This window comes from Colobus angolensis, unplaced genomic scaffold (genome assembly GCF_000951035.1).
Source record: "Colobus angolensis palliatus isolate OR3802 unplaced genomic scaffold, Cang.pa_1.0 Scaffold121, whole genome shotgun sequence".
NCBI lineage: Eukaryota > Metazoa > Chordata > Mammalia > Primates > Cercopithecidae > Colobus > Colobus angolensis.
The window spans coordinates 8,610,285-8,625,703 of record NW_012113253.1 but is presented as its reverse complement, the minus strand read 5'-3'; the positions used below and the strand labels follow the sequence as shown (position 1 = coordinate 8,625,703).

The window sequence follows — 15,419 nt, the reverse complement described above, 5'->3', positions numbered from 1 at the left end:
AAAAGCAACGGCAGCAAAAGCCAAAATTGACAAATGGGATCTAATTAAACTAAAGAGCTTCTGCACAGCAAAAGAAACTACCATCAGAGTGAAAAACAATAATTTTTGAAGGACATACTGAGATAGCAGAAAGCCAGACATTTGGAGAAGGTATTTGTAAGACATTTTTCAAACAATGGACTGTTACACAAAATATTTAAATATTCTTTTTCTTTTTGTTTTTCTCCTTTCTCTTCTCTTCTTTTCTCTTCTCTTCTCTTTTTTTTTCTTTTCTTTTTCTTTTTCTTTTCTTTCTGACACAGTCTCCCTCTGTTGCCCAGGGTGGAGTGCAGTGATGCGATCTCAGCTCACTGCAACCTCCTCCTCCTGGGTTTAAGTGATTCTCCTGTCTTAGCCTCCTGAGTAGCTGGGATTACAGGTGTGTGCCACCACGCCTGGCTAATTTTTGTATTTTTGTAGAGACAGGGTTTCACCATGCTGACCAGGCTGGTATCAAACTCCCAACTTCAAGTGATCCACCTGCTTCGGCTTCCCAAAGTGCTGGGATTACAGGCCTGAGCCACTGCGCCTGGCCTAAAAATTCTTTCTACTCAATAACATGAAGATGAACAATAAATGATAAACATAAAGACATAATGGGGAAAAGACTTGAACACATACTTCACAAAATATTTATCTGAATAGTCAATAAGCATATGAAAACATGCCCAGTATCATTATCAGGGGTAAAAATATGAAGAAACAGAAATACACACCTATTAGAATGGCTTAAATAAATGATAGACTCAATATGTGGAGCAACTGGAACTCATCATACACTGCTTGTGAGAATGTAAAAATGATGTAACAACATTGGAAACCCCTTGGCAATTTCTGAAAAAGTTCAGCACACACTTAGCATACAACCCAACCATTTCTCCCTATATATTTCCTCTGAGAAACAAAAATGTATGTCCACAAAAGGTCTTTTACACAGATGTATATAGCAGCTTTATTTATATAGCCCCAAACTGGGCACAGCTCATGTGTTTATCATCAGGTGAATTAGTAAAAAAATTACGGCCTACTCATACGAAGGTAATACTAGTCAGCCTTTAAAGGGCTGAATTATTGATAAAATGTAAGATCATTGATGAATCTTGTAATCATTATGCTGACTGAAAGAAGCCAGGTGGAAAAAGAGTACTTACTCTATAATTCCATTTACATAAAATGTTAAAATATGCAGATTACCATTAATATATAGTGATAAAAAGTAGGTTACTTGTTGCCTGGAAGCAGGACAGGAAGAGAGAAGGAAGAGGGGGTGACAGGAAGAGGACCTATTACAAAGGGATATGAAGATATATTTGGAAGATATAGAAGTGTTGTTTTTCTAAAGTCATAGTTTATAGTTAGTGGTAGCTCAGTCTCTCTCTAAAGCTACATATAATAGCCCCGTGCTACTTGCAGTTATCTACCAAAGTCCTTATAACTTAGGAAAAAAGATCATTGTAGCTGTGAGAGGATAGTCCTACTCCTAGGATATCCATTGCTATCCTAGCTAACACAAAAAAATTCTTAGACTCCACTATTATTCATATTTTTAAAATTTACTTTGAGATACTTAATAGTTTTGTGATTTTTATGGTGTTAGTAAATGTAATACTTCGGCTCAAAACTAGAGTACTGGGTATATTCTCTAGCTATCCACCTTGTTTGGAGCTGAGCTCAGATTTTGTTGTTGTTTAAATACAAACCAGCTCTAAGCAAAGTCATCAGCTAGATGGGGCTTGTGTTTGGCCTTGTATTTCCTTCCTATGTCTGCTCCTTCCCTGTTCTTTCTTCAGTTATCTGGCTTCCAGGGCCACCTGGCTCCCAGTGCCTCCTTTCTCCTGTTCTCCTGATACCAAGGACCTTTTTTCTAGAATTACTCCAAGGCTGAATGAACCTTGTGTACTGAGAGTTCATTTTTACTCAAAATGTAATAACTCATCTCTTTATATAGTTCTACTTTATAAATCTCATAAAATCCTTGGAGTTAATAAATCCTCATAAACAAAATTGTGTTAAATTGTCACCATGTGATGTAAACAAAGTTGATCACAAGGTGGTTGGGAAGTCTGAAATATTTATGAAAATATTTTGTAAACACTGAAATGTTATATGAATATCATTTTGTTAGTGTAGACTGACTTTGATTAAAATGTGATACCTTCTTTACAAATTGGTATGAACATCCCTGGTGAAATGTAGCAACATTCCTGAAGAGATGTGAAACCACAAAATAACAGCACTGAAGAATCTATATAAATTAAAAGATTTGGTGAGGGATTAATACTCTTTGATATCTTCAAGTGACAGAGTAACCTAAATTTTAGTGACAAAACATGAGTCTCTAAATAAACCTCTTTGTCGTGAGTGATTGCTTTAGCTTATGCTTCCAGACTCTCTTTGGATGCTTTCAGAATTCCAAAGGATGGCTTGATTTTTCTTTTTTTCTTTTTGCCATATGCAGTAAGCAAATTCTTACTGAGCACTACGTGTAAGGCAGACATGAAGATGAATAAAACAAACACGCAAAGAATGTGATATCTACATACCTCATAATCCAACTGTTGAAAGCCGCAAGTAAACAACAAATATTGAAAGTATCACAAGAAAATACATGTATAATACCTTACGTTCAGGGGAACTAAGATTTGATTAACTGCTTATTTCTCATAAGAAACCATGAAGGCCAGAAGAACATCTTTAGGGAAATAAAAAATAAAAGGTCTCAATCAATTTAGAAGTTATTAATTAAGCAAAAAATAACTTTTATAAATGAAAACTAAAGAAAAACATTTTCAGAGAAAAGATTCACCATTAGGAACTGCATACAGGATGTACTAAAGAACATTTTTCATGCTAAAAGGAAATGACACCAGATGGCTGAGCATCTCTTCGAATGTTTATTGGCCATTGAATTTGCTCATTCGTGAACTGACAGTTTACATTAATTTATATTTTCCTAATTAGTAATAAGATTGAGCATTTTTTCACATGTTTATTGTCCAGTGAATTTGCTCTTTTGTAATTTGTTAGTTCATATCATTTAGCCAGTCTTCTATTAAATTCATTTTTCTTAGCAATTTGTAAAAGCTTTCTTTAGACTCTCTAAATACAAACCCTATAACTGTAATGCAGTTGATTTGCCTTTAAACTTTTTGACATCTTTTGCCAGAAATGTTTAATCTTTCATAGTCAAAGATACCTATATATTCCTTTTTATTTTCTGGGTATCCTGTCTTAAAAGGAGTATCATGGACCCCTAAAATGAGCGCAGATATACGCATGACCATAGAATCCTAAAATGTCTTACTGTTTTTTCTTTCAAAGTTAATGGCTCAAAATTTCTTTCTTGTGCTTTCTCATTAATCCATCTGTTTTTGTTGTTTGCTTTTTGTTTTTAAAATATATTTGTTGTAAGGAAGAGGTGCAAATGAATACTTCTTGTCCTTTTTATACCATTGGGCTAAAAGCTGTGAGTCTATTCTCAGAATATTGTATAGACCCATTAAGTTTGCATACTGAGGTATATGGTCAGGTTTGTGGGATTTTGACTGTAGCCAGTGTGTATGCTTCTTGATTACATTTTGTGGAAATAATTCCTACTTAAATACCTTTCTTTGGCTTATCCATTAGGATGACATCAGAATTGTGACCCTTGTACACTATTGAATTTATTTCATTGTTGCCTAGATACAGAACCCTCATGTAGTTAGTGTACTTTAAAAGTAGAGAAGGCTATGTATGTAAGGTAGGCTGAGAGCAAATTTATTATTGTATCAGACATTGCTGTCTGTCTGTTAGTCCTGGAACTTTCATTGCCATTTAGTGTTCTTAGACACTGTATATTTATCTTGGTTGAATATTTGGTGTTTTAGTGACTGGAAGAGATTTCTGTTATCCTTTCCCTTCATCTTAACTATGTGACCAAAGTTACCCTGTTTCCTTTAATGTCTTTAGTCACTAGTATCTCAGACCTTAAATACTATGTTTATTCCAAAGTTAAACGAGCCTATCCTGTAATCCCAGAGACTTGGTAGGCTAAGATGGGAGGATCACTTGAGCTCAGGAGTTTGAGACCACTTGAGCTCAGGAGTTTGAGACCACTTGAGCAACATAACAAAACCTTGTCTTTATTTTAAAAAAAAAAGAAAGAAAGAAAAAGAAAAAAGAAAAAAAAAAAGCCCATGGAATCCTTTTTTTTTTTTTAACGTGATAAAACTTCTGTTTACCTTTGGCCAGCAAAGTGATACATTGTTTTCTTATAGGCATTCACAGGAATACAACACTGTCTTAGCATTTTGGGGTTTATAAGTATGTGTAACTAGAGAAATAACAGATTTATGCCAGTTTTCTATTCATTTATTTATTATTTTTATTGCTCTTATGTTGATCAATTTTTACCAAGGGAATGGAATTTGGCATTGCTGTATAAGAACACAGGCTTTGAGTTCAGACAAAACTGGATTTGTATCCTTGCACCACTTACCCATTTTTAATTTCTCTGAGCTCTTGATTTTTTTTTTTTTTTTGAGACAGAGTTTCATTTTTGTTGCACAGGCTGGCGTTTGATGGTGTGGTCTCGGCTCACTGCAACCTCCACTTCGCGGGTTCAAGCAATTCTCTTGCCTCAGCCTCCCAAGTAGCTAGGATTACAGGCACTCACTACCACACCCAGCTAATGTTTTGTATTTTTAGTACAGACAGGGTTTCACTATGGTGGCCAGGCTGCTCTTGAACTCTTGACCTCAGGTGATCCTCCTGCCTTGGCCTCCCAAAATGCTGGGATTACAGGCATGAGCCACCACGCCTGGCCTGAGCTCTTGATTTTTGTTTTCACTTTTAAACAAAATTAAACTGGACAATTAAACTGTAATCTTTTATGTGAAAAGTTGTTTTTCTGTAAAAAAAGAAAAAAAACTTTTTAAAACTGAGTTTTAATGATTGGTAACAACCTACATACCAAATGAAATAGTTTTTCTAAGATTGTATTAACTTACAGCTCTGCATTGTTCATGGTTTTTCTTCTTCCTCTCTGCCTTTAGTGATTCTGTTTTGACACTGTCTCCTGATACTCCTGGGCCTTTCCTCTCTAGCCACCTAGGGACTCTTCATCAGCCCTGTATCTTGTCTTGATCATCCCTTGCACTTAGCTTTTGTTCATTCTGTACTTCTGAGTAGAATGACTTTTTGCACTCATTTAAATCCTGTCTCTCTTTCAGGAATATATCTTCTTGAGGCCTTTCTCAGCCTCTCCAGTGAAATTGAATCTTTTTTCTGAACAGCTATAGATTAAATGAAAAAATGTGTGTGAGTAAATTTTTTAAAAATAATGTTACATATTTTTATTCAGTCAGCATTCAATACACAAGACATCGTTGATATTAAGTCACCTTCATACAGAACTCACATAAAGCCACCTCACATGGTATTTATTTTTTAGAGATTTTTAAAAAATGTTTTATTGAGGTATACTTAATATACAATAAACTGCATGTTTAAATTATCTAATTTGTTAAGATTTGGCGTACATACAGTCTTGAAACTATGCCCACAATCTAACATCTTCAAAAGTTTCTTTATGTTCTTATGTAGTCCTCTCTCCCATTCCTCCCCATCACAGCTACCACTGATTCTGTCATTATAGACTAATTTTTGTTTTCTAGGATTCTGTATAAATTGAATCATACCATGTTTTTCTTATCCTAGCTTCTTTCATTCTGCATAATTATTTTGAGATTGATTCATGTTGTTGCATGCATCAATAGTTTCTTTTTATGGCTAAACAGCATCCTGTCATGTGAATGTACTTCAATTTGTTCACTACCTGTCAATGTACATTTGGGATTTTTTCCAATTTTTGCCTATTAGAAATAATGATGCCATGAACATTTGTGTACACACCTTTGTGTGGACATAGGCTTCATTTTTCTTAGGAAACTACTTAGGAGTGGAATGGCTGGATCATATACGGTAGCTATATGCTCTTTTCAAAAACTGTCAAATTGTATTCTAAATTTTACATTCCTACCAACAGAAAATGAGAGCGTTAGTTGCTGTACATCCTTGCTAATACTTAATATAGTTAGGCTTTTTAATTTTAGACATTCTAAAGATGGGAAGTGGAAGTTCATTGTGGCTCTACTTGGCATAGTGTTTTAGCACAACTTGAAGGATAAAAGTTTAACATTTATCCTAAATGTTTTTGCCTTATTTCTTTAAACCTCCGAATTTGGAAAGTCTGAGTTCTGTTAGCAACTTCCTTCTTTGAAAATAAAAATACATTTAAAGTTTATGTCATGGTTTGCATGGCAGTTTAAACACACAGTGTACTCGTTGCCATTCAGGCACAGTATTTTACTGCTAACACTTAAAGGAATCAGAAGTAGTGACAATAAAAGCAGCATCATTTCTTTTAAATAAATACCCTTAGAAATACTTATAACCTGTTTTGGCTTTTTGTTGTTGTTGTTTGTGCTCTCTTTATCAGTTCTAATTATTTAAGAAAAAGCTAAACAATATTTTTTAAAACTGGTTTGCAACAAAGTTGTTTCTCTGTAGAGAGAAACATTCATAATTATGAAGGACAGAAGAATTTGAACAAACATTTTTTTTTAAGAACTTTTTAATCAGATTTTTAGCTGCTAGATTACTTTTAAACAAAAATAGCTATAACCTGAGATTTGAAACGTCATTACACAAAAAAAACAGGAGAAATTTGTACACCCAAGTGCTGTTTTATATCAAGTGAGGATTGACAATAGTGTTTTTATGCATCTGTTCTGCCCACATAAGAAGCCAGCTTCATCATCTGGATGTGTCCTGGGGCTGAAACTTTTTATAAATATGAGAATTTCACTTTTTTTAAATGGCAAGCAGAATATGGTGTCCAGCTGTGGATTTGCTTATATATTGTGTTTGCATTTTTTCTTCCTGGGCTTGTTTTATACAGTAAATGGCACTACATTGTCATACAGATTTCATGATTAATGCTTATTTATGAAATCTTGTGTAAATATCTTAGGACTCAGTCAAACAATGTGCAAGTTAAACAGTTTTTTCTCCGAATATTGGAATGACATCTCCTTTGGGAATAGTAGGTTGGATATGTTCTTTATCTATAAAAAAAAGTCTCATATGTAACATTTGCCGTTTACTATTCGATGTTATATCATTCTTTTTCAATTGTTTTGTGGGACAAGAAATCCAGTTTCAGATTTATTCCTGGGAAACACAGAGAAAATTTAGATGTGGAAATTATTTAGAAATAAGGATGGTAGTTATTTTGTATTACAGTAAATAATTACATTTACTAGAATGCCTTTTTAAAAAAATTTTGATTCTGTCCTCTGGTCGAGAGGCATTTATATGTGTTCTCGTATTCATATATTGAAATAAATCTACTGTTTGCTAATAAGCTGTGTTTACATTACTGTGGTTTTAATCCACAGGAATGCTAGGTTGATTATTAAATATCACCATGTGAGTGTGAAGCAAATTTCAAGTGTAAGTTAATAGTGATCAGTGATGCATTGGTAGAGTTTTATTTTATAAATTTTATTTCTCTGGAATAGTTAATTTTCTCATATTATTATTTTAGTTGTTTGAAACTGGAAGTTGAAAGACTTGTTTTCTCTTCTTTTTTTCTTATGCTCTCAGGTCCAGCTTTTCTATGAACTAACTGATACCATGAATAAGGTCTGGAATAAGATTCAGAAGAGAGGCAATCTCAACCTATCTACAACCTCTCCAGAGACCATGGCAGGGCCTGTTCCTACTTCTCCAGTTAGAAGCAGTATAGGCACAGCTCCTCCAGATACCAGCACATGCAGCCCATCTGCTGACGTTGGGACTACTACTGAGGTAAGTGTTTTTGAAAATCCTGTTACAAAATGAAGGTTAATATATAACACAGATTTCCAGATAATGGTTTAAAATGAAGATAACCTCACTACTGTGAAAACTGATAGATTCTGAAGGTTCAAGAGGAGCTGTGGCAGCAGTGACTGTATATTCCTTTTAGGTACAAGAATTTTTTTTTAAATCACTTTCAGCAGCTCTGGGGTAGTTCAGAATAGTGCCGGCTCTGTGAAGTGGTGAAAAGTGAGACACAGTAAAGGTATGTTTCCTCGAAAGTATGGAAATGTAGAAACTGAGTGAAAAAGAGACTCATGCTTCCCTTCTCCCTACCTCTGTTCCTCTACACCTTTTTTGAACCAGGTGACTATTATTATCTAGTCATCTGGTTTAGATTAGTGGTTTTCGACCCTATCAGACCCAGTGCCCTCTCCTCTTCCTACCAATCGTAAAAGCTTTTCTTTTTCTTTTTAACATCCTAACCTAGCATGCCAGTACCTCTTTTGTATAAGAAATATTTTATAATGCCTCCTATACCATCCTGAAATGAAAATAAAAAATATAACCAGAAATGAAAATGAAAAATAATGTAACTTACATATACAGATAATTTCAAAAATATGTAATATCTTAAATAAACTGTAAAGCATAAATAAAAGGAAAGTAATTAATATATAGTAATATGTACTTCAATATGTAAATGCCTGGGCATGACTATATTAGAAGACAAAATGGAATAGTCACGTGCAATTACTGTGAATATGATGGCTGTAAATAGACTCGTGCAGGTCTATATTTAACACCACAAGTGGTATTGCTGTTGGTGACATGATTTTCTAAACTAGCGACAAACTCTTGGTAAAGTTTCAAACAAAACATAGTTCAATCTTCCATTATAGTAGTTGAATTTTGGAACTTCTAATGTATATTAAAATCATGCAAAAATGAAGAAAAATATGTTTAGATTTAAAACACTTTATAAACAGGGTTTTCACCTATATGAATATATATGAGACAGGCTTCATTTTTCAGGACTGCCCTATTCTACACAGGATCTCTCGAACCCCTAACTCCTAACCCTTAAATGCCAATAATGATACACAAACATTGAGTCAACCAAAAATACCCCCATTCATTTCCAAAACATTGCTTAGAGGACAGAACTTTCTCCAATGAGAACTACTGTTCTATAGTCAATGGAGGTAGAAGTTATGTTTTTTTGTTTCTGCACAAAGACACCATTTCCTCTGGAAATAAAGCTATTGGCAAAATACAGAATGCGATAAGCATCAAGTAAAGGGGATGTTAATTTCTTTCAGCTTACAAATCAGTAAAAGCAAACAAACTCCGTTTAAAGGGCAAATTTCACCTGCTATAAGGCATTTAACACTTTAGAGTACATCTGTTTAACCCCCTGTACAAGCAGCTTTGCTATCTTACCCATTCCAAATCTTAAGAATCACAGTAACCCAGGTGATAAGATTATTCTTTCTCTTTTTTCTTTTTTCTTCCCAAATGAGGAAGAGATAGGAAGTCTAGAAATAAGCCCATATCGAGTTAATGGAACGTATCCTTTCTAGAGTAAAAGCTATGAATTCTTTCTTGAAGATTTCCAATGTTATTAGCATACAAAATCTTTTAGAATTCTTTCAGTAAAAAAGCTATTGAATACAGCAGTTTCCAAACTTATATAACCAAAAGTTCATCTTTCTCAGTTTGTCTATTAACGCTTTACAAAATACGTTTTGTGAAATCCTTTGGTAGAGTAATCAAAGTTTAAGGTAATCAGTTGCTAGACAAAGATAGTACAAATGAAGCTGGTAAATACAGTTAAATCTTAGAGACATTTTAGTGGCTGAAAGGAGAATGTTCCATTAAACAGTTGTTTTCTAAGTACTGTGTTTACAGGAATGTCTAGAGAAACATGACATCCATTTTGTAGTGCTCACTCAACTCTTTTGGAAATGTGTTTTTTTTGAAAGAAGCATTTAAAAGACATTTCAAGTCCAGGAAAGACAGGGCTCACATGAAATGGTGACAGCTTTTGGTCATACATCTAGAGACTGCCATTCGTACAAGGTATAGTTTGAATCATACACTCTAGGATTGTACAGTGTACAAACAATGCAAAAGGACATGGTGACCCTGATGTGAGATGTAATAAAAATAAACACGCCCTACATTTACAGAGGAAGGATTAATAAACTCATTCTAAGAGGTCTGTGGCTCTTTTGTAGAGAAAATAACACTTGGGATGGTTAAAAATGAGTAAGACATGAGTAACAATTTTGTTTTAGTAGATGTATAATAATACATACTAGAAGAATAGTATCTTCACCAGCCAAAGTGAAGAAGTTAAGGGGAAAATTTTGCTAAATTGCTTATAAAAAAGTAAATTCTGATTTTAATAATACCCTTATATGACTGAAATTAATTTCAAATTAGAAAGTTGAGAATTTTTTCTGATTGGGTTATAAAGACAAGTAATGAAAATGCTCGTAATAGATTTGTTAGTTTTGTACTATCTATAGATTTAATCTGATCTGTATCAGATTTGAAAGATCTGAAAATGATAAAATTTTAATGCAAAAGATTCATAAATTAATATTCAAAAAAGACCATGTAAAGCAGCTCATAGAAATGGAATTCTGGGGGAAGGTGGATGGGAAAGTGGCACATGTTTTCAAAATGCACCCTCTTCTCTTATTTATATAGTGTGGTCCAGAGAAGAGGTTTTTACTACTAGTCCAATATCAATTTGAAATCCACTTGGGAAGATTGTTTGCTGAGAAGTACCTTAAAATAATTTAGCTGATTTGTTTTTCATAAAGGGCAGGAAGATTTTTATGAAGATGGTTATTCACTATTATGAAAATGGTTATTCACTATTCGCTACTGAATGAAAACAATGACTATATTTTCTTATGTTATCATTTATTGGCTAATTTTGAAAGAGGTCGATTTAAACGCAGATGCACACATAGTTAATCTTAATCTACCTATAAATATTTTTTGAGAGCAAGAATAGAAGTTAAACATGAAATATTCAATAGACAGATACCTCCTAATAGGTTGCAAGGTAAAGTTAGATCAATGCCTTAAAATTGAACATCATATCATAACCATTTGGGTGACAGAGTAAGACTCTGTCCTGTCTCAAAAAAAAAAAAAAAAAAAACAGAGATAGAGATAATGCTTGTAAAGTACTTAGTTTAGTGAGTAGTCCAAAAGGGAAAGCTAATACAAATCTCCTTCATTAGATTTTTGCATTAGGCCGTGAGTATAGGCAAATTTCTATATACACGGTACCACTTAAACATTTTCAGTTTAGTGGGTCTTCATTTTATGTTTCCAGCTCTTGTAAAGTCATGAACAACACTAGGATTTACTCACAACAGAGCAGGCAAGTTGTCAGTCAGCGATATGCTTCGTGTAACTCATTAACAGATTTTTGAAACCCTATTAGGGTTAGCTAATTTTGTCATTTCAATTTAACTTTTAATTTTCTCCTTAACCCTGGGCAGAAGAAGATTCTGCCACACTAATCAAATGCTGTACCATGGTAGCCCTATGCTGTTATTTGTTAAATCATTTTGTTATAACGAGGGAGGAAGGAGCTATAATTATAAAATTATTTCAGTGTAACCATGTTATTTAAATTCACTAACACCATATTAATAAGGCAATAAAAATATTAAGAACGTATTTATGAAAGAGGAATTACAACTCAGAGCTTGCTAACCAGTGCGCTGAAACACCATGAGATGTGTCACAGCTATGCTGAGACATGGATTACCTTGGCTTTTAGAGTCTTTGGGTGGGTCCAGGGTGAATGAAGCTTTCAATGCCGTGGAGATTTTTCTGCTTACCACAGATACAAATAACATTTCCTACATATGCAATTATATGAAGAAGGTTGGGAAGTACTGCTTTAACTATCCACAACACATATATTCTATATTTAAATCCGTATACAGATAGTTGTATTGTTGACATGATAGTGTGGCTAATAGAAAATATTCTTATAATCAAAAGATTATCAGGACAATGGTTACCAGGAGGAGAGAAGGACTTCTAGAGCTTTCCAGGAATGCTATGTTCAAAGAAGCATAAAGTCTTTTGAATAGATTAAAACAAACAAAAAATGTATATATATAGTCTCCCCTTCATATTGTTCATTCTTTTATTTCTTAACATTTAAAAATAATTCCTTTATAGTCTTTTTAGATTTTCTTAACTCCATTTATTGGAGATGCCAAGTTTTTGTTAGTTGTATCTGCTGACTGTCCCTTTTTCTTGTTCATTTTCTCATGTGGTTTGTAATATCTTATTGTGAACTCATCTTCAACAGTTTAATTTTTCTGTGTGATTCCTATGTGCCCTTTGTTGTAGAATTGTCCCTACAGAGCATTTTGACATTTGCTTTTGCCAGGGTGCTAGAGATTTCAGGGAACCCTCAGCAGTTTTTAGGTTCTTTATCAACAAGGGTTTATCTTATCGTATAAGTAGTACACATGACATCCCACACAAGCAAATAATAGCATTTAGTTTCTCATGATTTATTTTTTATTTTATTTATTTATTTTTTTGAGACAGAGTTTCACTCTTGTTGTCCAGGCTGGAGTGCAGTGGTGTGATCTCGGCTCAGTGCAACCTCTGCCTTCCGGTTTCAAGCGATTCTCCTGCCTCAGCCTCCTGAGTAGCTGGGATTACAGGCGCCTGCCACCACGCCTGGCTGATTTTTGTATTTTTACTAGAGATGGGGTTTCATCATGTTGGCCAGGCTGGTCTGAAACTCCAGACCTCAGGTGTTCGGCCTCCCAAAGTGCTGGGATTACAGACATGAGCCATCCTGCTCAGCCATGAATGACTTTATCATACCCCTACTTTCACCTCTCCTCTGTCCTAGGAATCTGAAAAACATCCATGGCATTTCTTAGCCTGCTGAAGCCTAGTGTCTAGTGTATCTTTTGCTTAAAAAGCAGCTCTGTTTCCCTCCTGGCTTTATCCAAAGAACTCCCCAGTTCAGGCTCTAGACCACGTCTGCAGTCCCTGAATGAGTGTTAAAACACCATTGCTCAACCCCTCCACCCTTATCTGAGTTTGACACTTCTACATACCGCCAAGGACTGTTTCCACTTGTTACCCTGACTTTGTGTTGCCTCTTCATTTCTGACACCATAGTATTTGTCTTTATTTCAAGTTTTGCTATTGTATTAGAAAAAGATGGTAGTCTGAAATTGGACAGTTTAAGAGAATTTAGTAAAAGGACAAAGATGTTAACTGGGGAGGGAAATCTCAGTTAACAGGAGATGACTGAGTACCCTGGAGCAGTTGTTGACACCAGTGGGCTTAAAGGGCAGGAAAGAGAGTTTATGAGAACAGGGAATAAATACCCAGACTTCATTCTCCACTTCTGTCTCCACTGTTTCTCATTGACTGAAACCAAGAAAAAAACAAAAACAAAAACAAAAAAAACCCAAAAAACAGAGGACCAGGAAATCCATTCATATTGTTCATATAGATTAACTTCCCAAGCACACAGGGTAGTGAAGCGTAGAGAGTAGATCTAGAGGGCCAAAGAAAAGATATGTAGCACTTTTCGGTATTAAATTCACCTGACATTTTATCCAGACTATCTGTGCTGTGGTAGTACAAATGGTAAATGTTCATTTCAGCTTAGTCTCCATATTGCTGGTGTTAAAATTTCTTACTAAGAACTAGTCTTTTTAATCTCACTCTTCTTGTACATATTAACTTCTCAATACTATCAATTAACTTATTTGGTGATTTTTTAAAATTGTGGTAAAAAATGCACATGGTAAAATTTACCATTTTAACCATTTTAAAATGTACAATTTAGTGGCATTAGGCACATTCACAGTGTGTAGCATAACCACTATCTATTTCTAGAACTTTTTCATCATCCTAGACAGAATCTCTATCCCCATCGAACAACTCCATCTTCTCCTCTCCCTCCATCCCTGGTAACCTCTGTTCTACTTTCTGTCTCTATAGATTTGCCTATTCTAGGTACTTCATATAAGAGGAATCGTATGGTATTTGTACTTTTGTATCTGGCTTATTCTACTTTGTGTAATATCTTTAAGCCTCATTCCTTTCTTTGTGTGTATCAGAATTCCATTCCTTTTTATGGCTGAGTAATATTTCATTGTATGCATGTAACACATTAAATTTATCTGTTTCTTTGTTGCGGGAAATCTGGGTTGTTTCTACGTTTTTGGCTGTTGTGGATAATGCTGCTTTGAATGTTGGTGCACAGGAGTTGATTAATTTTTAATGAAATAGTTTTCCCTTGAAGAAATTGTATGCATGTTATATGACTTGCACCTGGAAAAGCATTTTAAAACTCATAGAGTACCAGAAGTTGTATTTAATTTTTAAACTGTTGAATATGTTGATAACTGATGTATTTGGTTTAAAATGTAGAGGGAGGAGAAAGAAAGTAAATCTAAATGTTTTTAAACATGTTTTATTCGATACTTATTTTCTGATTTAGAAGAGCACATTTCTGCCATCTTAATATCATTTGCTTAGTACTAGCCTGAATGGTCTAGAATTATAGCAGCACTTAATATTATCCCTTACTGTGTGAAAGCATATTTCAAAATTTTGGCAGAAAATATGGGTCCCAGAGGGGAAAAAAGGGAAAAATTGAGTAGTATGTTTAGTTTCTATAGTAACCCTTCAAACAAAAAAAGAATGTTAGTAATTGATTTTCTCTAAGGTGTATGTTTTTTTTTTTTCCTCCTGGGGAAAACTAGCTAAACTGTCTGCTCCTATCCTACTCTTTGTTGTTATGAACTCTCTCTTTTCTCCTTTTCTCAGCCCTAAGAATTGGCTTCCTCTGACTTTGATGTAGTAGTTTTGTGGAACTTGACAAGTGAGCAAAGATCTTTGTCTTAATTCTGTCAACTTATACTTGTATTTTCGTAAAAGATTGTCAGACAGATCCTTTAGACCAGCATTTTAATTTTATATATAGAAAATTGAAACACAGTGAATTAAAATTAGCGTTACTATGTAGGGACTGGGCTGACTCATATTAGCTTGATTCTAAGTTAGTGGAACCTCTGGAAGAGTCTTTGTAAATTTGTTTAAGTTCTTTGTAGCTTCTGGATATAAGCCCTTTGTCAGATGGATAGATTGCAAAAATTTTCTCCCATTCTGTAGGTTGACTGTTCACTCTGATGATAGTTTCTTTTGCTGTGTAGAAGATCATTAGTTTAATTAGATCCCATTTGTCTATTTTGGCTTTTGTTGCCATTGCTTTTGGTGTTTTAGTCATGAAGTCTTTGCCCATGCCTATGTCTTGAATGGTATTGCCTAGGTTTTCCTCTAGGATTTTTATGGTTTTAGGTCTTACATTTAAGTTTTTAATCCATCTTGAGTTAACTTCTATATAAGGTGTAAGGAAGGGATCCAGTTTCAGCTTTCTACATATGGCTAGCCAGTTTTCCCAACACCATTTGTTAAATAGGGAATCCTTTTCCCATTGCTTGTTTTTGTCA

The 15,419-nt window shown here is 34.4% G+C and overlaps 1 protein-coding gene across 1 annotated transcript in view; it reads left to right on the top strand.

Annotated features, from left to right (window-relative positions):
* Positions 1-15,419, top strand: part of VPS13B (vacuolar protein sorting 13 homolog B (yeast)) — an 873,819-nt gene that overhangs the window by 457,059 nt on the left and 401,341 nt on the right. Inside the window, exon 25 of the mRNA XM_011931782.1 lies at positions 7,690-7,893. Within this exon, the coding sequence (XP_011787172.1) occupies positions 7,690-7,893 (204 nt within the window). The remainder of the gene's footprint in view (positions 1-7,689; positions 7,894-15,419) is intronic.